Here is a 24,020-nt window from a genome sequence, read left to right on the forward strand (position 1 = left end):
CTGCCGCCGCCGAAGCTCGCCGCTGGTTGGCCGGCGGGGCCGAGCGCCGCCGCCTGTCGGCTTCCCTCGGCCTGCGGAGAGGCGGCGGGGGCCATGTCGGCGGCGGACGGCGGCTGGGAGGCGAACCGGCTGCGAGCCGGCAGGGACGGCGCGGCGGACGGCGGCTTCCTCAATCGCTTCGTGCAGCTGCCGGGCCGGCCGCACCTGGCCGGTGAGTGCGGGGCGGGGGGCGCCCCGGGGGGGGGGCTGGGCCCGCTATGGCCCCTGGATGGGGGTCAGTTACCCCCCTCCCATCGGCCCGCGATGCCGGAGGGGGCCCGGGCACCCCACAGCCGCGGGATGGGGGGTCACCGCCGTACCAACGGCCCTAGGATGCTGTGGGGCCTGTGTTACCCCTTGGACTGGGAGGGGGTCACCCCTATCCCAGGGGCCTGGARTATCCCACAGCCCCGGGGCAGGAGTTGTCCTCATCCAACAGCCCCAGGATAGTGGGGAGGGAGCCTGGGCACCTCCCGGTCGCGGGATGGGGGTCACCCCTATCCCATCCCAATGGCCCCGGGGTACCCCGCAGTCCCAGGACAGGAATCACCCCCATCCCGATGGCCTAGGATACCCCACGGCTCCAGGATAGGAGTCACCCCCATCCCAGTGGCCTGGGGTACCCCACGGCTCCAGGATAGGAGTCACCCCCATCCCAGTGGCCTGGGGTACCCCACGGCTCCGGGATAGGAGTCACCCCCATCCCAGTGGCCTGGGGTACCCCACGGCTCCGGGATAGGAGTCACCCCCATCCCAATGGCTCTGTGATACTGGTTGGCCTGGGGTACCCCATAGTCCTTGGGGGGGGGGTCACCCCTATGCCAATGGCTCTGGGGTACCCCACAGTCCCAGGACAGGAATCACCCCCATCACAATGGCTCTGGAATGCTGGGGGGGCTGCAGTACCCCATAGTCCTTATGGGGGGGGAACACCCCTATCCCAATGGCCTAGGGTGCCCTACGGTCACGGGATGGGGGTCACCTCCACCCAAACAGCCCCAGGGTGCTGTGGGTCTGGGATATCCCTTGGTCCTGGGATGGGGGTCAGCCCCATCCCAGGGGACCTGGGGCAACCCACAGTCCTGGTTTGGGGGGGTTACCCCCATTCCAACAGTCTCAGGATAAAGGGGATCCTGACTATTTAAGGTCCTTGAGATGGGGAGTCAGCCTCATCCTACAGCCCCGGGATGGTGGTTGCTGCTGTGTCCTAGCAGCATTGGTATATTGGGGGGCCTGGGGTACCCCACGATCTCAGGATGGGCAGGTTACCCCCATCCCAAAGCTCCCAGGATTTTATGGGGAGGAGACCAGGGTATTCTCCCTGGATGGGGGTTTCCTCCAGGGGAGGAGCAAAGGTTTTCTCATCCTGCATGCAAGCAGTGGCTGGGAACGGGCTTTCGAAGCAGGGGCTGTGTTTCCATCCCTGTGAAACCGGTCGTGATCGGAGTCTGCGTAGGAAGCGCGAGGATGCCCTTCTGCCTGGTTTGAGACTGATGGGAATTCGCCAGATAGCTCCTTACCTTCTGCTTCTGGGCGAATTCTCAAAACCGCTTCCTTCCTCCTTTGATAAAGGCTTTTTTTTGTAACTCAAGGGCAGGCTATCTCTTCCTGTTCCTGACTTTTAATCGTTGCCTCGAGCAAACGCGGTAGCACATCCTCCTGGCACGGTTCTGGCTATCCCATTTTTTTCCTGTTGTCTCTTCGCGCTAAAGGTGATGTCCGAACGTGGAGTTCTGCCCGCTGACGCCCGCGGAGGGGCGGGCGCTGCTGCCGCGGGGACGGACTGGCCCCGTTCGCCTCAGCTCAGCGCTAGCGTTTAAGGCCGACCGTAACAAACCTGAACCGTGCTGTCATCCTGGCTGAACAACTAACTGATGGCAAATCCCGCTTGAGTAGATTGGTGGAGTTTCCTTCCTATCTGACACCTGTTAGACGTCCTATTTATAGAGCTGCTCCAGCGGTTGTTACGTAACCATCGAGATAGAGAGCGAGCGATATATATATATATATTTTTTTTCTTCTTCCATTTCCTCCAGCTGGGTTTGTGTTAGTACCTCTAAATTCTCTTTCTGCGTTTCCAGGGTATTCCTTCATTTTCCTCCCCATTAAATGCCCTAAATTCTTTCCATAAAGTGTGCCATGCCTTTACTTTTATTTTTTATTATTATTATTTTTAAGTATCAGTAATTACTGTTGCGAAAACGTGCGGATTGCTCGTAGCATACTTTGGAAATGGATGTGTTCGCTAGATCCCTCTCTGCAGGGCTTACTTTTGCTCTCAGTAAGCCATGTGTTATTTCAAGKGGCTTTAGGCTCTCTTTTCACTAAATGGCAAAAAGCCAGTTAAATGCTAGAGCGTATGTGTTTGTTTAGTTACTGTCCTTGTCATGTTCCTCCCTCTGCCACTGATTTGTAACATGACTGCGGGGAAGAAAAACTTCCAACTTCTGTCAGCTTCTTCGCCCCTAAGAATTTAAATTATTTGGGGTAGTGGTTAAGAAACGTAAGCAAACTGCTAGCAGGAGCCGATGTCAGATCTGCTCTGCTCTGTTTGCTTTCTCAATAGGAGTATTTCTGCTGAGGATTTCTCAACGGGGGTATTTCTCAAGCAGTAACCACAAAAAAAGTCTCACTCATGGCTTAACAGCTTAATGCAAACAAGGTATTTTGGGTTTGGTTTTGGTTTTTTTTTGCTGCTTTATGATGTGTGACTCTTAACACATCTACAATTGTGTGCTGGATGAGGGAAAGGAGGGAGCTATTTTTGGCTGCTGGTAAGCTTTAGAAAGATCAAAAATGTCAAGTAGAGGTGATGTGTATTTTGTTCCTCCCGTCTTTGGAAAACTTTCTGTCCACGTTTAAAATGAATGGTCACGATACTAATTTTTTTCCTAGCGTTTCCATCAGACTCTTGGGATTAGTGAATAGAAACAATCGGGAGACCTAAAAATATCTTCCCCTCTCACATGCTCAGCGCTCATGTTCTTGTCTTGAGCTATAATTTTGCCAAAGTAGCAGTCACAATAGTTTTCTGTGCAGACAGGTTCTGAATTTCTAATATGTGTAAAAAATTTAGCAAAAAAAAAAAAACATCTTGAACCCGTTTGTGCCGCATGGGGGAGCGAGCCTAAAGCCGTTTGTTTGAAGATCAGGATACATGCGCCTAGCTTAAATTTCCCAAATTCCTTCCTTTATTTTCTTTTCACGTAAAAACAAAAAATACCTTAAGGAACACTCAACCTTAATAACATAACACCCCAACCTGTAAGGTACATGTTCCTGGGCTAAATGTTTCCTCTTTTGCTGAGGTTTCTCAATAAGGACGGTTCACTCATGAGGGCTTCTCTGTTCTTCTCTGTGTCTGCCCTGCTGTTTCCAGCYGACAGTGTTTTAATATTTTCTTTTATTCTCAGCTCTGGGGATTTTATCTCATGTATTACAATCTTATTCCTATTTTACTAATCATGGGAAATGACTATGAATTGCACGCTTGTAGAAATGTTTCAAGTGTCTGATTGCTACCAAAAGGTTTGAAAGCTAAGGCCTTTGAGAAACGGAGTAAAGAAATACACCCATTCTGCATATCGATTCAAATCCCAAAGCTCCGGCGGCCGGATGTGAGCATATATCGCTCCCGTAGGAACGCTGCTTTGGAGACTTCAAATATTTGAAAGGAAGGGCTCTGGGACTGTGGACTGTGGGCTGCGTTTGGCATCCCGGGGCAGTTCCTCCGGCCTCTCCCAGCTGCCCTCGGTCCCAGGCTGAGCGGCAGAGTCGTGGTTCTGGTACGAGTAAGCCAAACGCGGTTCCTTTCTCTGCCGGGTATTTTTCAGACCCGGGCAGCCTGCCGTGGAAGGAAGCACTGTGATTTGGGAAGGCTGAACGCTGTTGGATGAAAGAGCGGGCTTTAAGCCTTGTTCTCGGTGCTAGAGATGACGCGCTCGCATGCTGCTTATCCAAATGTTTGTAATGGACTCTAGTTTCATGAGTTGCAAACGTATTTTGTTTGGCCGGTATGAAAAAGATGAAACTGTGAAGACTGGAGTCAAAGTCAATATTGACTTGTCCTGTTCTCTCTCCCAAGAGCTAGCAGTGATTTGGCTTCAGCCCTTGACCTAGTTGTCCTTCAGAAGTTCTCCTAAGGATACTGAAACCTGCAATTCCCCATGTTGAAAAACTAGGTGGGAGGGAAAAGGATTTTAATAGCATCTTTATAAAGCCTTAAGAAGCAGTAAAAACGGTGTGTACCGAAACCTTAACTATTCACCGCTGGTATGTTATTTTGAAAAGACGGTCGCCAGAAGCTGCGCTGTATTAGTTTTACATCCTGTGGTTGTTTAGCCTGTATTTCAAGAACTTCCTACGTTGTTAGGAGTAATGCTAGTAATATTGCGATGTAACATATGCCACTTTGTAYGGCTTTGCGCTAGGTTTAATGTGGTTGAAGATCACAGGCTGACTGAAAGAGCGTTAGAAGGCCCAGATAAGCAGCGTATCGGGGCAAGTCGCGAGGTATACGTGCACGTTCGTGCCRGTGCGAGCAGTGTCTGAGCAGCAGGTGACTGCGGAGCTCTCTAATAAAAGCGCTAAAGTTGGTCCGAACGCAGTAAGAGCAGATACGCGGGTGTAAAAGCACCTGCAGAGACGCAGCGGCAGGGGTTACAAGAACGGCCTGTAGTGACAACCGGGGACACAACTGACCGTGGTAAAACCAAGGAACGTGGTGTTCCCCTCGAGCCCGCTGCTCCCGTGAGGTCCCAGCACTGGTGACTCGCGAGCAGAAGACCCTGCACCCTGGTAACGGGGCAAAGGCAGCGAGGCTGCGGCACGTCGCCGGTGCCATTCCTTGTCCCGCTAGCCCAGCAGCAAGAGAGCAACTCGAGAGGAGGAAACGCTCGGTGGAGGCGGAAGTAAGCAAAACTCTGAGGCTGAAGGATCGTGCTGTAGAAACTCTTGGTTCCTAAGGGGTATGAAAGACCTGCCCAAAACCCATCTGTYGTCCTCAATCGGGAGGAACTCGGGAAACACAGTGAGGACTTGACAGCTGTCATCCCTTCATCCTCCATACTACACATAAGTGATCCTGGCCAGATCACGTGGACGCATATAGGTCTTGGTGCTTGTGAGCGTGTGGGTGTGAGTGGCCCGAACCAACTTATTTAGAGATTTTTGTAAAATAAAATAACCCATCCGTTCCCTCAGATCTCGCAGTGAGTTTTGGTACGCTGCTTTCTTGCGTCCTTTACTTTGCAAATCGCCCTCAACTGGATATCTTGACTGAAATAGGTTGAGCAATAAGGGGACTTAAAAAAGGAGGTGCAGGGATTGCTATCCTTGGAGCTGTCTGAGGCTAGACCTGAATTGCTGTTGGTTGTGCTCCAAGAATAATGAAATCTGGCTTTGTTCTAGGTGGCCTGGAGGAGAGGCTGGAAGGAAGCATTGATTTAAAATCCTTTTGCATGTTCTTCAAATCCAGATTTGAGAGTCGCATGTCAGATGAAAAGGATTCATGGCTGTATGGGAAAACAGTTTTCTTCAATAAATAAGAAAATAGCCAATCATCTTCTGCTGCTAAATACTTATTTTTCAGATGTGGCTTATCTAGCTATTTACATCTAATATGGAGACAAATGGGATTCAGAGGCAATATATGGATTTTGAAAACGCTTGCAAGATGTGAGCTTAACTAGGACTAAAATTCAGAATATTAAAACCACCAGTACTTGTAGGCTTTGATTGCGACCCAGGAGTCTGGTGTTTGGTGTGGTTTTTTTGTTTTTCTTTAATTCTAGCAGTCTGTTTTGGCAGAGTTTTCCTATTGTAGCCCGGCAGAACATGATACTTGCTCTTATTTTGCTGCCAGCACTAAAAGTTTAAGCTGGAATAGGTCTTCAGTGCTGATTTGTTTCAGGTTACTCGATGTACGTGGTAACCTCTAATYTATCAAACCGCAGTGAAAAAACGCTACGGCTTTGTTCAAGGAGCCGAGCTGGGAGCTTGCACGGCGTTAACTAGCTAGTGCAACGCTGGGGGCTTTATCTCCAAGCCCTGGGGTGGCTGCTTTACACCATGAGACACAGCAAGGCRATAGTTCAAGGAACTCACTTTTGAAGCAATCTGAAACAAATAGTCCTCTCCTGGTGGAAAGGAGGGAAAACATAAACCCAGCTCTACTAAAGATAGAACACTGTGTAATATTTAATTTAAAGACCTCATAAAGAAGTAGGAGAACGCCTTGCTAGGTCTGCTTTTCGTGCTGCTGCGTGCTCTCGTTGGGCACACAGCAGAAATCAAAATACAGCTGCCTCGCTGTGTGTGTTATAAGCATTGACAGCTGCTGCTCAGATAACAGTTTTAATAAATTAGCGTGTTACTGCTTACTGGCCAAAGTGTCGCTTGTCGTGGAGCGTGGTTGAGAGATGATGCTCTGCAGAGCGAGAAAAGGGTGCGTGTGGTCACTCACTCGCTTTGGATGTCTGTCATGAGCTTGTAGTTGAACTGCCCTCGCCTTAGTAAAATGCTATTTTGTGCCTTTGCAGAGATCGTTTAGCAGTGAAAAGCTGTATAAGCTTTTGCATGCACTTATGTTCTAATTTTCAAAGTCTCATAATCTTTAAAGAAGCTTGGACCTGCCTCCTCACGCTTTGAGGCTCGATATGCTGGTAGAAAATATGCTGCACGTGTACAGTGGGTTTTTTTCTTTTTCCCAAATGCATCTGGGTGTAAAAAATAAACCTGTTGTTTGTCCTTGAGATTTAGAAACACTGGCCACTTTTATTGCATAAACTTCTTTGGCGAAGGTTAGAAGCCAAGTGTTTCTGCTGACCTTGAATTCCACCTGCGTGCGGAAACCCTGAGCTCGAGGCCGGTAGTGCTTTTCACCTCCATGGGATGGTGCTGAGGCTGCACGTCCTGTCAGTAACCATCTACTGAGAACAGCGGCCGATATCGCACAAATACAGTTCACCGCTTTCCCCAAGCACCCAGGAAGATCTGTTTTACTAGGGGGAAAAACTGCCCTGGGCAACCTGCATCCGCTGCTGGGTGGATCCTGGCTTTTCCTTTGCTGTGTGGCTGCTCCAGCTTGGGCTGGGCAAAAGGGAAAGGCAAAAGCAAAGGATTTGCTTCTGCTTTGGAAGAGAGCATCCCGCTCTGTGGCAAACACAGATTCTTGGGGTTGTGGATGTGACAGATTCGAGTGAAATCTTTCAAGGTTGGCATTTAATTATTGTTTGAGACTTAGACAGTCATTCCCTGTTTATTCCGATTAGATCATTCTTCCTAACTTGTGTTGTCTCTTATCTTTCTTGAATGCTTTCCTTCTTGTGGGCAGTGATTTTCCTGAAAGGGCCAAACAAAAAAACCATAAAAAAAATTGCATGAAACCAGCATGCAGTAGATGAAAACCGACCCATAAATGCTTTGGACCTTAAATCATTAGGATCTTTCTGTAATTCAGTGATGGGGAAAGCAGTGTGTCAAAACATTTTAATTGCGTTCCCGTTTCAGAAGGGACTTTAGCAACGGCAAAAAAGTGAGGCAGAACTTTAAAATGGACCCTACCGGCTTGGAAACTGTTGCTCTGACTGTGCAGAAGAATATTTAACTCTGTGAAAAATGAAACCACCCCTTGCTTGAACCCCCTGTTCGTTGCTTGACTCTTGAGCGCTGAACAGCCGCTGCTTTGGGCACCTCTCCGGCAAGCAGACGCACACGCGAGTTATTTGCACCCTGAGCAAGCGTGTGGCGGAGTTTAGAGGGGCAGCGGTGAACCTGGAAAGCTGCTGCTGAAGCTTCAAGGCAGTAACCTACCGGCAAGGGGTATGTGCTTGCAAGAAAATTATGCTTATTTAGTCCTCTGCTTTCTGCAGTTCCTGCTAGCTACAGCCGCATTTTTCCTGTAGCGGAGATGGCGGAAGAGCTTGACCTCTGTTTCCGTTCTTYGGGCCTCGGGTGTGAGGTTAGCAGGTTCACGGCTTTGCTCCCAAAGGATGCAAGAGTCCTTTTTCTCCTGCAGGGTGCTTTGGCTACTGCTCTGCCTCCTGCCTGTCCCTGGCGAGGGGACGCTGCGGGGCTGGTTCACGGTTTCCTTTCCATCTGCAGAGTTGCACAGAGCTGGTGAGACAGTCGGGATCCTTCCGGGGCCGGTCGGGAAAGGGAGGTGGCGGCCGTGGCTTTGCCACCGCGGGAAAACAGCGTTGCGTCCGTTTKCTGGGAACCGATAACGAGGCGTCGTAGGGGTTAGGGAAGATTCCCTTCGAAAGAAAAATTAAATTGCGCAGGAACCGATGGCTTAGGCAGGCTTCGTTCTTTGCTGAGAGCTTATCGCTGATTGATAGATTATTATTTTTTTCTGGCAGTGTGGTCACGATAAGAAGACGGATGGTTTCGGGCAGGCTCTCAAAACAACTTTGTATTCAACGCCTTCTTTTTTCTGTTTTTTTTAAAGAAATGAACTCAGCTAATTAGTCCTTTTTTTTTTCCCTCCCTTAAAGCAAGGCTGGCTTGCTAGTGTGAATAGCAGGTCCTCCCTTCTTGTTTAACCTAGCCGGTGAGACCGTGCCAGCTTTTTTTTTCCTGCAGCCGTGAAAGGGAGGATAATCAATGGAAAGAAAATTCCTTTGTGCTTTGCAACGTCTCCTTGCGCTGCTCTSTTTGAAGCGCCTCTCGCCTTACCTTCTTGCTGCGTGTGATTCGGTGGTGGCACCGAATCGCTTTGTACTTCAGAGTTTAATTCTCCCCTCCTGTAACTTTATAGAGCTATTGAAACGTGCTAGAGGAATCCAGCAGGCTGGATTGTAGCTGTTGATAACATGCTGTGGTTCGAGGTGTAATGATAGCGTTCAAAGTGCTCTATAACTTCAAGTAATCTGCTGATGCTAAAGATTTTTTTTAGGCTTTCCATAAATCATCTTCTTTCTTACTCTCATATTCTAATAATACCTCTTGCTGGAGAAGTATTAAATTAGGAATCTTTTCTAATGAAGCCAGTCTGGGCCATCTGAGCAGTCACTTAATGAAGCACTTTAAAAGCATGAATTTAACAGGGTGTTAACAGGTCAGTGTCTAATAATTATCCAGCAAGCGAGTTTCCATGTGATAACTTAGTCCGAAATTAGAAATTTCCTTCGTTATGTCCCCATCACAATCCTTCAACTTAATTCTTCTTCTTAATTATTCTCATTCTCTGAAAGCTGCTGTCTCTTACTTGTTTTTAAGTAAACAGAACAAGTTTTTGGAGTCCCCAGATGGTCCATGGAAAGAGGGTCCCTGAGGCGACAGTTTTACTGTTCCCGTTTCTTCCCTAAGGACCAAGCAAAAGGAGTCTCCAAATTCCAGGGTGATGTTGGGCCTCATGAATACACCTCCCCTTCCTGCCTTCTGCTGCGCAAAGTAGCAATGCTTTGCTTTGAATTCTTAAACTGGGGAAGCGGTCTGCTTTCCRATTTATATCTTTTCACTTTAAAGTCATTTTGTTTCCACCATCCTGAATCCTCTGAAGTTTTCATGTGCCTGATAGGCCCATTGCATGCTGCTGATGCTGGAGCAAATACAAATCCAAAACTTTGCGTTAAACATTTTGGTAAGAGACGTGAATCATCTGATAAAACATAATTAAATGGAAATGCATCTCTTCTTTGGAGGTACAAGTTCTGGAACTTGTCTGCTGAAGAAGCTTATTTGAATTAACTCTTAAGGAGATTAAACTTGTGCAGGTCTTTTCTTTAAAAAGTCACAAACTAGAGGAATCTTTCTCTTTTTTTTTTTCTTAGGACTTTCTTCTAAAGTGAATTAAGGGCACTTCAATTCTGAATAGGGGAGCTTGAAGACGATTTAATTCGGTTTGTCACTGTACTGTTCGTTCATACATTTGTGAACACGCTTGCGCAGATGACTCAAATGTGTTGGATAATTCTTTTCCCACCGTGTAGGTAGATTGTGTCATCTCCTCCCCTGGGCACCTGAGAGCAGGAGGAACTCATCCCGCRAGAAGAAGGGCTTAGTGAGCAGTGAGCTGAACGCAACAGGCTGCAAACGGGAAGCCTTCAGAGAGAGAGAGAGAAGTCATTCCTTGCGCGGTGTTACGCCAAACACAGCTGGGGTTTGCTTGAATAGCGCAGAAATTCTGCTGTTCTCTGAACAGAGCAAAATGAAATCGCTTCAGACTTAGATGGCAGTGAGAGCAGGTGGCCCTCAACTTTGCTCCGGCTGGCGTTTCCAGCCCTCCTTTCCCTGGGAGCCACCGCTGCCCACCAGCGCAGCCGAAGGAGACGTGTGCCTGCCTTTCAGCCTSTCTTCTGCGGTTTGGTGTCTACCTTAAGGCCCAGGACAACGGATTTGCCTTAAGGAGCTGAACTGTGAATGGCGTGACAGGGTGGGGGAAAGGCATCCTGCCAGCTCTGCTGGGAGCAACGCTAGTTTCCGGCAAAGGGCGGTTACTGTTTAATTGAAAAATTTGTTCCCGGAGGCACGGAGCCCTCGGAGTTGTAGGTGAGCTGGTGGGAGCGGGCGGTAAACTAGCAACGGATCCGGCTTGTAGTAAAAGGGCTGCACGGGAGGAGGCGAGCAGCAGGCCGGGGAGTCCTTTCACGCCGGCTCCGTCGAACGCTTGCAAGCATCCTGCTTTCTGGTGCCCTTTCTGTGCATCTTGGAAATATCTTGGAAAGATTAACATGTGCTTAATGTATCCATCTTGCTGCCCCAAGGAGCTGTGTGCACCCAAGCGCCAACTCCTTTCTGCTGCGCTTTAGCTACYGTCTTGCAGTTGTTCTGGGCTTTGTTACAGTCGGGTGTTTTCTCTTTTTAATTTTGAGTGGTGAACAGCCTCTGTGCTCTTGAAGTATTTATTGTCTATGAATTATGCGTGTTACTACTTAATCTGTTTGTTTTGTAGAAAAGCAGGCTTGTTCTCCCCTCTTCCCTCTGGAAGATTCTCATGGCAAGTGTATAGCGAGAAGGGAATAGGATCTATGGTTAAAGTCGTATTTGAACTCTTAATTCCTTAATACCTATTTAACTCAATATGTGACTAAACTAAAAAAAAAAAAACCTTCCCCCCCCCCCTTCCTGCAAATGTGTGCTTCAGTGCTCCACGTCTTCTGCTGGAGAATTGAGCTCCCGCTTCAGTTTTCTCAGGTCTTCTCTTGGGAAACCTTCAGGGAAAATACGGAAGAAGAAACGAGCTGGATGGGCTTCCTCCGGCCAAGCGTAGACCTGCGAGCCCTGCGTCCGGACAGGCTGCGGAGAGATGCGGATGCTTCCCAGGCGTGACTTTGTTTGCAGACACCCGAGATCGGACGAACCGCCCTCTAGAAGCATCTTTCTCTCCTCCGACCATAAGAGGAGTCTGAACAACTACCTTGATTGCCAATACCTGTATTGTCAGTGTGTTAATTTAGGAAAAGCGAATCYGTCTGATCGTTTCGGGGTTTCAAATGAAAAGCCGAAAGGGATGGAGGTTTCTCTTTCCCTTCGGGATCACCTTTGAAGCTCGTTGCATCTGTTTAACAGCTTTAGTCCGGCACTGGGGCCGGTAACCTCCTGCCTGCTGCCATTAGGACGTGTCGTGGCCACCGCTTKCGGGCGCTAAGACGCGCTCCACCGTTGGTAACGGAGAGCGCTAAGCCCTCTGAATAGCAGAGCGGAGACTAAGGATTTTTCCATTAATTCCCTAGCTTTATTCCCCTCTCCTTCAGTTAGTGCTTATCGGTTTGCTAAGTGGCGATTGCCGTGAGGTGCAATTATTGCTGGAAGCAATCCCGAACTGTCCAAACTTAGCCGSGAGGCGTGCGTTTGAGCCCTGTAGAGCAGCTTAATTTTCCACAAGAACTGGAGCTTCGAGCAGCGGCAGACGGGCAACGTGATTGAGCACATCTGCTTGTATTGAGCTAAAATCCATTCTTCAGCCTGGACAAATCATTTATTTCGCCCTTCGCGTAGGAAGCAGGCTTGATGCCTCATTTGTTATTACTCAGTGCGTCTGATTCACTGGTGGTTAGCAGGCTCTAAGAAGAAAACACGTTTGGTCCTGATTAGACGCTTCCCTGGGTCCTCTTCCATCCTGAAAGGCTGTGGGAGCAGGCGGGTGGTGAAGATCACCGGTTCGTTTGGGTGAGGGGATCTTTTGGGGGCTTTATTGTCCTTTATTTGGTCTTTATGGTCTGTCATGGGGCGCGATACACAGGGAAGGTGCTTGCAGGGGTGATGGTTACTTGCCAAAATTGTACAGTTYGGGGGAAATACTGTGCATCCTTCTCAAAATGAAGGTTCGAGGTACTCTGGCCAAAACACTCCGCATTGCATAGAGCAGGTGTTTCAAAAATCATTTTTCTAGCCAGTTTGAAATGCTCTGCCTGCGCCTCCTAGCCAGTCGCTCTGTTCAGGGACCTGATCCTGGCTATTCCTTTCATCTTCCTCATTCATTCCCATGTCTTACTAAAGGAAAACATCCGTCTCTGGCACTGTGCTAGACTCTTGCTGTGCAGTGAATTAAAACAAGCTGGGAATTATTTTTTGATCGCTTGTCTATTGTCAGCTACGACTTCAACTGCCGTTGCCTGACGAGAATATCGCTGTTTAAGTTATTTTCCTGGACTGCGATTTTCCTGGACAGGGGGTCAAAATGAGACAGAGGTGCTGCTGTGCCGGTCCCGAGGCATTTCTCTGTTTTGTCTTTGATCTTGAGATGCTCCTTGTGTCTTGGCCGTGAGCTCAGCTGGCCACACGGCGCGGTGCCCTAGTCCCCTAGGGCAGGAGCGGATCAGGGACCCGGAGGAAAGCAGGCACAGGGATCTGATCCTACATCCGTGACAGCCCTGGACTGCGGTAGCAGACGTYGCTGCCCAAGCAGCACGTGTGCATCAGTCTCGTTGCCTATTTCGGTTGAGCTCCGAGCACTTTGAATTCCCACCACCACCTGCTTTTGTTACCATCGGCTTTTCGGGAAGAGGCTGGGTAGGCAGAGGGCTTCCTCCTGGGAAGGCCTGTGGCTGCCGGTTGTCCAACGCGGCTTGCAGGCTCTTACAATCTGCTGTGCAGAATGCCGGAAAGGGGAGTTTGAAGAATATCTTGGAAATACCTTTTATGAAAGGTTGTTGCGCGAAAGGCGCAGAGCCCTTCAGGCAGGTCCCCTTAACCAGGCGTGGTCCGGGGGCTGGYGTGGATGTGAATGCGATGGGGCGCCCACAAAGGTGCTCCCCGTTCCTGCTTGGAGAGGCGAACCTGTCCTCACAGAGCAGTTACCTGTTAAACTTACTGTTAAACACCAGCTGCTCTTGCTGGAGGACCACCACAGTGGGCGGAAGCGTTTCACCGAAGCTGTTTTACCTTCTCTGTCTTCCTGCTGTAGGCCATAGATCTCCACCAGCGAGAAGCGGCCATCGATGCGTGGCAGATAATGCCAACTTGTATGTGTTTGGAGGCTACAATCCTGACTACGATGAGTCTGGTGGACCAGAGAACGAAGACTACCCGCTCTTCAGGGAACTCTGGCGATACAACTTTGCTACGGACACTTGGCATCAAATGGGCACTGAAGGCTACATGCCCAGGGAACTAGCATCCATGTCACGTACGTATGGAAATTCAATTCCTACACGCCGACTCTTGAAGCTATTTTAATCAGTGTCCCTGGTGGAATGCAAAACCAGGCAAGAACTGGGAAATCAGGATCCTGCTCCCAATTCTGCAGCCAAGCCTTGAGTTTGTGGGGTTTTTTTGTTTTTTTGTTTTCTCTCCCCTTTCTCTTGGGTTGAGGCAGAGAGGAAGAAAAAAATTCAATGCAAGTGATCGTTTTGGGGTATTTGGCTTGATCTTTGCAGGGACACTGCATTTTCAGAGGTTAGGTGTGCATGCAGTAAGGCATCTCGAAGCATCCAGAAATAGATCCCTTTGTTCACAAGCCGTTCTTAAAAAGCAGGCCTTGGTTACCATGGTATTGAGCTTGCTTTCTTCCACTTTGAGAGCATTTCAAGGCTATAAATGCAAAGCGTGAAGCGCACAGTGTTTGAACAATATTGAACACTTGCTGCCCACTCTTGCCAAAGCAGAGAGTCGTTCTGTCTTACTGCGTCTCGCAGCAACAAGTGTCTCTGCTCTCTCTTTTTCTCTCCTAGTTGTATTGCACGGCAACAACCTGCTTGTGTTTGGGGGCACGGGGATCCCGTTTGGGGAGAGCAAYGGCAACGACGTCCATGTCTGCAACGTCAAGTACAAAAGATGGGCCCTGCTCAGCTGCCGGGGAAAGAAACCCAATCGAATCTACGGCCAGGTACGAAGCACAGCCCCCGTTAGGCGCTTTGCCTACGCTGTGTGTTGGTGTCCCGCAGAAGGGGCCTGCATGTGAAGGTCTGTTCTCTGTTAGTAACTTGAGTTATTCTCCGTGCACATAAGGGTAAGGAAAGGCAGGTATTGATCATAAAGGAATAGTTGGAGYAGTCTTGATTCTTGAGGTTTCAAAGGAAAGGAATAGTTTTCTTGTAGTTAGGAAAGCCAGAATTTGTTAACAAAATGRCAGGTGCGTTTAAATGAAAAAGGTTAAGCTGTGTTTGGTAGCTTTCGGGGTTGCTGGTAGCCTCTTCAAAGCCCTTAAAATCCAGACCCATGTTTAGCAGGCCTTATTTATATTAAAATAACCTTCAAAGCTGTCCATAATGTCCCAGATGCACATTGTGTCAAATACAGCACAAAAAGCTAGATTCGCTCTCGTGGGAGGACCGCCAGCTTTTGCTGTGCTTTTAGATAACACTGCCAGTGTATCTGTGGTGCAGACCTTTACAGCCCCCCCTAACTTCTCATGCACATGTGTGCCTGCGCTTGCCGAACGCTTGGGAAGGGAGGGTAGTCTTCCCCTTTCCCGGCTTCAGATTGCTTCAGGGAATAGCTGCCTGCACCACGTTCGCAGCTTTGGTGGACCAACATCTCAAGTGCTTTTGAACCGTATGGGCTGCCTCTTGTTTTGTCTGATTTGTCCACCGTGCTCGGGGCTTTCTCTGTCAGGCTTAAGTCTGCTGGCTGTCTGGTAGCTGGTTGATAAGATTCTCCGTAGCAGTATCTGTATAAGGTCAGCGTGGTGGAGATTCAGGGTTAGCTGTGCTGTGGTTTGAGCTTTCAGAAGCCCTGGCTGCACAGATCTGTCTCTTCTGGTACCTGAAGCTCAGTGGCTCCACTTGGATCAGCCGGCTCCCTGCTCGGACTTGTCTCTTCTATGGCTTTTCTTTTTTATGCTCCACTGTTAAGTTTCTCGGCATCTTTTTCAGGATTTTGCCCCTAACGCAGTACTAATTTTAAAGCAGTTGTTCTGCTCTTGCAGGAAGTCCTGTCCTGTGTCTCTCCTGTGTCCTCCAGGAGGCTTTGAACTCTTTCCGTCCCTTTTTCCCTTGCCCTCTAGAGCTCTCCACTTCTGGGGATCTTTGCTCATGGAGGGGCCAGAGGAGCCTCCTGCTGCATCTGCTGGGGCACTGTGGGTCCCTCACTTAAAACGTCAGCTCCTGTTCATGAGGGTTGGGATTGGCCTTGCTCAGGGATCAGTGTTGTGGATGTTGGAGCATCACTGAAGCTTACGCTAAGAAATCTCTTTGCTGTGTTTCGGAAGCTCTTTTTAGGGATGTTAATGTTGCTGTGACTCTCCTCCCCTGATGAGACTGAAAGGGTTGATTAGCAGGAAAGTTCTCGTGTATTAGAGTTGAAGCTCTCCTCTTGTTTCCTTTCCCTTCCCTCCCCACCCCGTGGCTTTCTCCTCTAGGCTCCACTTACTTCTTCTAGTGGGAACTCTTTCCTCCCTGTTCTTCTAGATCCTCATCTTGTGACCATGGGGCTACTTTCCATTCCTACAGAAACCCCACTAGGCTCTTTTGCGTGTCTTCTGTGTTCAGCCTTCATGTTCCTTCTGAACACACGCTTTCGTAAGCTGTGGGTAGGGCTTTGCACACAGTGTCTTGCTTTGGCAGGATGGAAGGTCTCTCTTTTTCAGACACTGATATCACATGCCCTGTCCAACTTCTTTCCCTCCCCTTCCAGGCTATGGCCATCATCAATGGCTCGCTCTATGTGTTTGGAGGAACAACTGGTTACATTTACAGTACCGACCTGCATAAACTAGACCTTAACACTCGGGAGTGGATCCAGCTGAAACCAAACAATATGTCCTGTGACATGCCAGAGGAGAGGTGAGAAGCTTCTTTTTGCAAAACCAGCAGTCCAGCGATGCGGGGGGATGCAGGGATGGGGCTTGAAGCCCCAAGGTGGGACACTGATACGCACTGTGTGATGCTAGAACAGAGCTGGGGACCTGGGCTGGCTGGTGAGTGCTGAGGAGGGGAAGAGGCTCCCGTTGATCCTGTCTCTTGTCTCATTCTGTTAACGAGGTGTGGAGGAGGGAGGATTGGGAGATCAGTCAGTGACTGTGTTGGTTTAGTCTTGGGACAAATAATGCCTTATGCTTTTTATCGCCTCTTCCAGAGGGCAATTTATGGTGGTGTTGTCGGAGCTGGACATAAAGATTAAGGAAATCCTTGGCAGTTCTGTATTTCCCCTTCCCGTGACCTGTCAGTGTTACCCGCCCCCGACATGACTTCCCCTACCATGGTCTTCTGTCTGGAATGACGACTTTGGGGCGTCTCATCTGCTTGGATAGAAAGAGCAGGGAGCGAGAAGAAGAGAGAAGGGGTTGGAGTATTGAGAGCCATTATGGTGCTCCAGAAACTGTTGGGCTTGAGGTCCATGATGCTCTGCTTTTAGAAGAAGCCTTTCAAGCTTCTGCAGTGCTGCTAATGAAAACTAGTGAAAACTTCCAGACCTTTTGAAATCTCCTAACCTGAGGGACTGATACAGCATAGCCAAGCTTGGGGTGTTGGCTTAAACCACTCAGATTTGATAGTATTTCCAGAAAGCTTTGTTGTTGCTCRCTTGCACTAACTCCTTGTGCTACTAAACGTCTTATCTTCAGGTACAGACATGAAATCGCACATGATGGTCAACGGATTTATATCTTGGGAGGTGGAACATCCTGGACAGCTTATTCATTAGATAAGGTAAGGCTGTCGGAAATGTTGGGTCCTTGGTTGGACAGGGGGTTTCCTACAGCAAAGCGTAAGCAGCACGGTCTCTTCACCTGGCTTTGTCAGGGGAGCTTGGTAAGAAATAAGATAACTAGGAGCAGAATGTTCTCCTACTTCTGTTATTTAAAAAATAAATAAAAAATAAAAAAGATGTTACCACAAACATTTCCTGTTGACATACAAACGACTAACCTGTGGTACCTGGTCACCACACTGATCTGGAGAATAGCTTCCTTTCTGCAGACCTGTTATCACAGAATCTCATTTAAAAATATTTAGGACCTATTAGGCATATATCGCACTATGAGGAAGGAATATCTAAATCCGGAGGACTGGAGGGTGTGGGGTTTGATCAGTCTTTTTTTTCTTTTTTCTTCTGAGCTATATTCTTTTTCCTCAGCTCTGGGGCTCAAGTAACAGAATCTGAGATGAAAGCTTTAGTAAGCCAGTATGTCCTAAAAGTGTGTTTATACCTGCTTAGTCACTGACTGTGATTTAGCTATTTTCTTCTTTTACAGTCAGTAAAAAAGAGGTGTTATTTATAGTGGCTCCCTTGGTCAGTGTCTAGTCTTGTCACCTCTATAGCTGCGTCATCGCAGTGCTGTGAGAGCCAAGAGGACTAATAGCTCCTCTTTGTCCCTTCAGATCCATGCGTACAACCTTGAAACCAACACCTGGGAGGAAATTGCCACGAAGCCGCACGAGAAAATTGGTGAGTCTGGAATTTCGTGCGTCGTCTCTTGTAAACTGGCAAGTGGCCAAGATGCTCGAATGCTGTCTGCTGGCAGTCTGAAAGTCTTTTTTGTAACCCTGTGGTACGGTACGTGGTCTGCACTGGCCTCAGAACCCTGCTTTGCAGCCTTAGCAGTGAGTAGTAACCCTCTGAAAGTGTATTTAGCAATCTGCTTCGATCCCTGAACTGGTAGGACGGTCTGGCCAGCTCTTCCTGCAGAAGGTGCACATCTCTCGTGCTTCCTTGCTCCCTCTGAGCCACCAAATGCTGGCCCGGTTAGCAGTGCGAGTCTCCCTGAAACCTTGTAAGCTCACGGCTGCTGCTTTTCTCCAGGCCGGAGGGGAGAGCTGGAGTCTGTGGGGAATGTGATTCTGGCACATCTCTTCCTTCCCTGGAGAGCAAATAAGAGCTAAACCTTTTGAAACAGCCAGTTGCTAAATTAGAGATGTGACTAGAAATTAAAAGGTGACTTTAGGAGAGCAGAACCCCTTATAAATGAAGGAAGTGACTTCCGTCCATGACTATATATTGAGCTATAATTGCCACTTCCCCATGCACTCTAAAAGCAACTATAGCCAATACTTTTTTTTTTTTTTTTTTTTTCCCCTCCTCAGGCTTCCCAGCAGCCAGAAGATGCCATAGCTGCGTTCAGATAAAAAATGGTAAGATCTGCCTCTTGAAACTTGGTATGTCTGAATACACACCCAGCAGTGACAGCCCCATCTTTCTAGCTTGAGAGATGCTGACCTCCAACATGTTTGAGCTGACTGCAGGGTACACCGTATCTGAATCCTTCTGGAAAGGATTTCTTGCTTGTTAACTGTCCTTAAACTGCCCAGCTGGCACCACCCTTCATACAAGGGATGTGTCCCCTTGCTGCTGTAGGCAGATTTACGTCTGAAATGCCCAGTTGCTCTCAGGAATTCTGCGCTATTTTATTTTTTTTCCTTTAGAGACAAGGTCATTTAGGGCTTTCTTTAATAGTTTGTCCTTTTCATGGTGGTGTAAATCTGAGGTCTGTGTATAGAGTGGATTATGAGGGAGTGGCAGAGTGAGAACTTGCCTATTTCCATTCTTTAGTAAACTGAGGGACTTTTTTTTTGCATGTTAGGAGCTGCCTGGAGCTTAGTAGAGCCTTTTATTCTTCTCTTTGAGCCTCCAAACGCTCTTGCTACGCATCACTTGCATGGCTCTGTTTAAAGTGCAGCTTAGAGAGGACTGTACATAAAATCCATATTTGATTGTCCACAATTTTGAACTTTCTTCAGATAAGTTTGGATCTAAGACCTCATTCCCCCAACTTGGTAAATACCGAATTGTTCGTAATGGATTGAAGAAGTAGTTGCAATATTGACCCTTCTTTTCAAATCTGTCTTCAGATCTGTTACTGAGTGCGTTATGTTAAAGTTTGCTGAGCCCTGCATCAGTGTGATACGCCAGACTGTATTTTTTAAGTGTTAATTGTGCCAATAGAAATAAGGCAGGGTTTTGGAGATGTTTCCAGTCACCTTCATCAGCAGTATTTTGCTTCAGTGCAAGCGTCTGAATTGAGAACTTGTGGGAAGCTGGGAGTAAGGATCTGCCTCTGGCACACAGCAGGCCTAAGAGCCAGGGTCTCTCGAGAAGGGAGTCAAAACCTGTCCACCTCTTGTCTGGAATTTGGGCTGTAAATGCTGATCCCTGTGGATCAAACCCAGATACTTCTGAACTCAGGTTAGTTAGGGCTTAATACAGCTTCTTAAAGCGRGAATTTTACTGCTTCTTGAAGGCATTTAGCGCTGACCTGCTGAACCTGCYGTAGTGACGCGGGGATCACAGGCGGGCTGAGAAGCGGCCTCTGTGGGTATGAACAGGAGGAGAACCTCTTCCGATACCGATTTGGGAGGTACGGAGGGGTTGTGTTGAGGTACAGTAGGTGTTGACCCTGAACCCGTTCTAGAAAGGTGATCGCTGACTTCAATCCCAGCATGTTCTGTAATTCCYGGATGGATGACGGCTGTTCGTTTTGCTGGGCCGGTACGAGTTGTGGGTTGCCTCTTCCTTACAGATGTGTTTGTTTGCGGGGGCTATAACGGAGAAGTGATTCTGGGAGACGTTTGGAAGCTGAATCTGCAGACTTTCCAGTGGGTCAAGCTCCCAGCTGCCATGCCTGAACCAGTGTATTTTCACTGTGCTGCTGTCACACCGGTAAGCGACTAATTTCTTTCCTRCATAGCTGAAGTTTTAAGCCATTACACTGAATGTGCTTTCAGCCCTCTGACGCTTGTGTGGGCTGCAAACAGAGTTGAACAGATGTTGCCGAGGAGCTGACCTCACCTGGGTGCAGCTGCTCGAGGGAGGCTGAGGGCTGACGTGAGGTTACTGCATGGGCTTTTGCTCCTGCCGCGTTTGAGGAGCTGTAGCGCACGGTATGTTCTGCTTGCTGAAAGCAGTGACGCTGGATTTAGCTTTTTAGCCTGCATTAGCTTCGAGAAGCAACTCCATGCGCGAACAGCAGTACCTGTTCGCAAAAGAAAGAACTGCACAAACACTACCCCAAGTAACCTTTTCTGTCATGGATTTGGCCTACAGAGAGCAGCCTGGGTTGAAAGATTAGCAGGGGAGCAGCCCTCTCCTTGGAAAGCACTGCTGATGGGCAGGTGGCCATTGCTGGTGCTTTTTGCAGTAATTAGAAACTTAGAGACTTTTGGCTGATATGCAGCTGGCAGGGGGAAATGCGTTTAGCCGTGACTTCAGCCTCCTTTAGCTAGTCGCTGCCTTGGGCAGTCTGAGAGGACAGAGCTCTAACAGCATTGGCATCTAGTTTGGAGATGGCTTGTTGTAAACGCGGCTCTTCGTGGGAAACTGTAAGCCCGATAAACACATTCCTCGAGAAGGAGGTCAGTGACTGCAGGTGGGTGCATGCGCAGCAGGAACGCTCTTCCTTTTCCTTGATCCTGAAAAAACGCCGCTCTCCGAATAGGCCGGCAGCTACGCTTTTCTTGCTTCTCTATGTTCGTGCAATTCCTGGAGCGGGGCTATGTTGGGCTGCTGAGCCAGCAGGGGGAATGCAGCACGGCTCTGTACGGTGTGTCTTTGATTTAGAAATATATATTACTTTTAGCTAAAATCTCAGTGTGGCTCTATAATAACTTATTAACGCTTTGCCCCACTCCTAAAACGCTGCTTGTGATAGACCTCATCCGACACAATACAGCAGCCCCCGGGTGAGCTAGGCACTCGAGGCTAGTGGACAGGTGCTTTGGGATGAGACTTGCTCTTCGGCAGCATGAGTCCTCCCCTGGGCTGTGAAAAGAGCGCAGGCCGAGTGGCTCRGGTGGTGACACCATACAGGTGTGTGACACGAATGTCACTGATCCTCCAGGTGAAGTAGAAACTCCTGGTTTTCCTGGCGCTGGCAATCTGTCTGTGCCCGTGTGTAACCCCCCTGTTCCCCTTTTCCCGCCTAGGCTGGCTGTATGTATGTTCACGGAGGGGTGGTCAACATCCATGAAAACAAACGGACTGGCTCCCTGTTTAAAATGTGGCTGGTGGTACCCAGCCTGCTGGAACTGTCGTGGGAGAAGCTCCTGGAGTATTTCCCTCATCTAGCAAGTCTCTCCAGATCTCAGCTTTTGCACCTTGGACTGACGCAGGGACTTGTTGAGCGACTAAAATGAGAACATCTCATGCCTCTGTCCAAGAAACACTACGTTCAAGAGCCCTTCCCTCCCCGTCCCCTATTTATGGATACCATGGATGGTCTTGCTAAGAAGATGGAGGAACCTGCTCAACGCCTTATTCAGCAAATACATTGATGCCTTTCTAGAAATTTTTATTTTAAGTTGTTGGAAATCTGCTTTTTATTTATGGATACCTAAATTACACCATTAATGAAAAATGCTCTCCGGGACTAATCCATAACATCCAACCATCGAACTGTCATCAGCACATGCTTGCAACTTAATTGGGGGGGCGGGAGGGGGGGAAGAGAGGGGAGCTTAGTGAATGTCTGAGCTCATGCTTACATATGGAGCATTCAACTTACTGTTTTCACGAGACGTATCTAACAGAGAAGAGGTTCAGTGCAGAACGACAGCCGACCTGTTCTTGTGCTTTGGATGACACTCATCCCCTTAACGCCCAGCTGAGCTCTTCCTCTGTCAAAACAAGAACTCTTGCTGCTTGAAGGCTTTGCATGCGTTTCCTGGGCATGTTCCCATCCTCTTTGAGCTTCGGAAGACGGCCGGAACGTCGCACGGAGGCAGCGAGCAAAGCTTTGCCCGTGCAGCTTTTCTGGTGCGGTGTGTGCAGTGATTTGAAACACCAGTGTCTGTGTTCCTCACCTTTTCATATTGAAAGGTTTGCTTGGAAGACTGGTTAAAAGATGCCACTTAATGGACTACTGTGTAGTTTACTCTGGGTGGTGAGGGGGGAAAAGTTTTGCTGAATCTTTTTTTTTTTTTAACCCTTTCTGCTCGCATTGCACTCTGAAAGAGCTAGTGGAGGAAACTCGCCCCGCGGATTTTAAAGCAGTCTTTTAACCTGCAGCGTGTCGTACCCTGCACTTGGGTATGAGCCACCCATGCCAAGTGAGTACTGGTTATCCGCGTATAACGTTATAGCGCGTTTCCGTAAGCTTTTTGTTTCCCTCCTTTCCATGCTTCGTGCATTGGATTTTCTCTAGATAGCTGCTTGTTCCTTTGGGGGGGTGCTTCCTTGCATGTGGTTTTAATCCATTTTTGTGAGTGGTTTTTTGGGGGTCTTTGGAAGCTAATGGATCACTCATCCCAGGAAATATAACATCAGGAAAGGGGAGAGGGAACATCCGTCCCTCTTGCTGTGAGCAGTGTTCATCACTACCCGTGCAGGAGGGGAAGGGATATCTCTGTTTCTTGTTTTGCTGTGCTTCGTGTGCTGTGAAGTTGGCTCTGGAGAACGTGCGGAAGTGGCCCTCGAACTCGGAGCAGCTCCACTTGGCTGGCATCAGGTTTGCGCAAAAGCCTTTTCCTTTGAAGATCATTTTTAAGTGCCTTCTTTTTTTTTGTTTGTTTTCATCAGCTTTTCCTAATACTTCCCCTTGCATCATTTAAGGCAAATATTAGATTCTGGGKTTTTTTAGTTCCTTTTAAAAAATTGCATTTGTGTTTTAATAAACCATAGCGTTGAATTCACGGTGTTAATCTGAATGTCACTGACAGATCAAGTCACTGCCATCCGTCTTAGGGCGCGCCCCGCCCTGCTGCTCAGTTGCAGTGTTACCACTTGTCCCTAATGTTAAACTTCCCCAGTTCTTGGGGATAGATTTTTGTTGTTGTTGTTGTTCATTTTTATTGTAATCTTACTTGCTGCTTTTTTCAAGGCCCAGCAAAATAAAGGTTGGTTGTCATAGGTGAAACACATCCTCCGGTGCCTTGGGACCTCAGAAACCGGCGGCTGCTGCTCGTAGCTTTGTGTTGCATCCTTCCCCTTTCGTTGTACTTCTGCAGGACCTGCAGCCTGCAGGGCAAAGCTAGCGGACGGTGACTACGCTGTGGCGCTCGATACCCAGGCCCAGGACATATTTATGGCTTCAAACATCTCCATGTTTGTGCTGGCTTCCATCTAAGAGSCTGTGGGGCAGAAAGTTGTTGCCCCTGGAAGGTTGATCATTGCGTTTTTAGCTTTCTCCTAGCTTCTCTGGCTACTGGTGTGAACTGTGCTCGCTGCAGCACCTCGCTGTTCCTGCAGCGCACCGCTAGGCACGGGTGAGAGCGCAGCATGGAGATGGCACAGGGAGCCGACCCCGGGCAGTGCTCCTGGCCCCAGTGACACTATGGGCAGAGGTGGCCTTTGGAAGCATGTAAGCAGGGAGCGTGGCTCCTTTGCGCTTCTGTCACCTGCTGTCCTCCCCCTGGTAGGGAGAAGGTGTGCTTGCATTGACCTCTTCTGCGGAAAGCTCTTGAGAAAGCTGGGGCCACGTTGGGCTGAGTGACCTTCTCCCCAGCTCCCTCTTCTCGCCTTAACTCGGTGGTGCTTGTCTCCCCTTGCAGAGGCTGAATGTCTCCACCACGTCTTTACCCTGTGGCCTCCAGTTTAGCTGGGCCCCTCTTACTGGAGTGGCTTGACAGTGCGTGTGCTGGTTCTCTTCTTTCCCCCCTTAAAGTCGATGAGCTCTTTCCTCTCCTGAAGGCAATATTAAAACCATCTCCTACCGGATCTCTGATCAAGCA

The 24,020-nt window shown here is 48.7% G+C and overlaps 1 protein-coding gene and 1 long non-coding RNA gene across 2 annotated transcripts; both read left to right on the forward strand.

Annotated features, from left to right (window-relative positions):
• The first annotated feature begins 62 nt into the window (after window positions 1-62).
• KLHDC10 (kelch domain containing 10) lies at window positions 63-23,210 on the forward strand. The gene is made up of 9 exons (XM_026091202.1): window positions 63-211; window positions 13,388-13,609; window positions 14,154-14,308; window positions 16,057-16,205; window positions 16,985-17,069; window positions 17,742-17,808; window positions 18,444-18,491; window positions 19,877-20,016; window positions 21,279-23,210. Exons 1-9 carry the CDS (start codon window positions 94-96, stop codon window positions 21,486-21,488), a joined length of 1,194 nt encoding a protein of 397 aa, XP_025946987.1. The 5' UTR covers window positions 63-93; the 3' UTR covers window positions 21,489-23,210.
• Window positions 8,955-11,412, forward strand: LOC112978084. Its single transcript, XR_003257740.1, has 2 exons — window positions 8,955-10,530; window positions 11,167-11,412. It is a non-coding gene; the product is annotated as an uncharacterized LOC112978084 (long non-coding RNA).
• Window positions 23,211-24,020: the final 810 nt, after the last annotated feature.

Source organism: Apteryx rowi, unplaced genomic scaffold (assembly GCF_003343035.1).
Source record: "Apteryx rowi isolate R43461 unplaced genomic scaffold, aptRow1 scaffold_9, whole genome shotgun sequence".
In the NCBI taxonomy this organism is placed as follows: domain Eukaryota; kingdom Metazoa; phylum Chordata; class Aves; order Apterygiformes; family Apterygidae; genus Apteryx; species Apteryx rowi.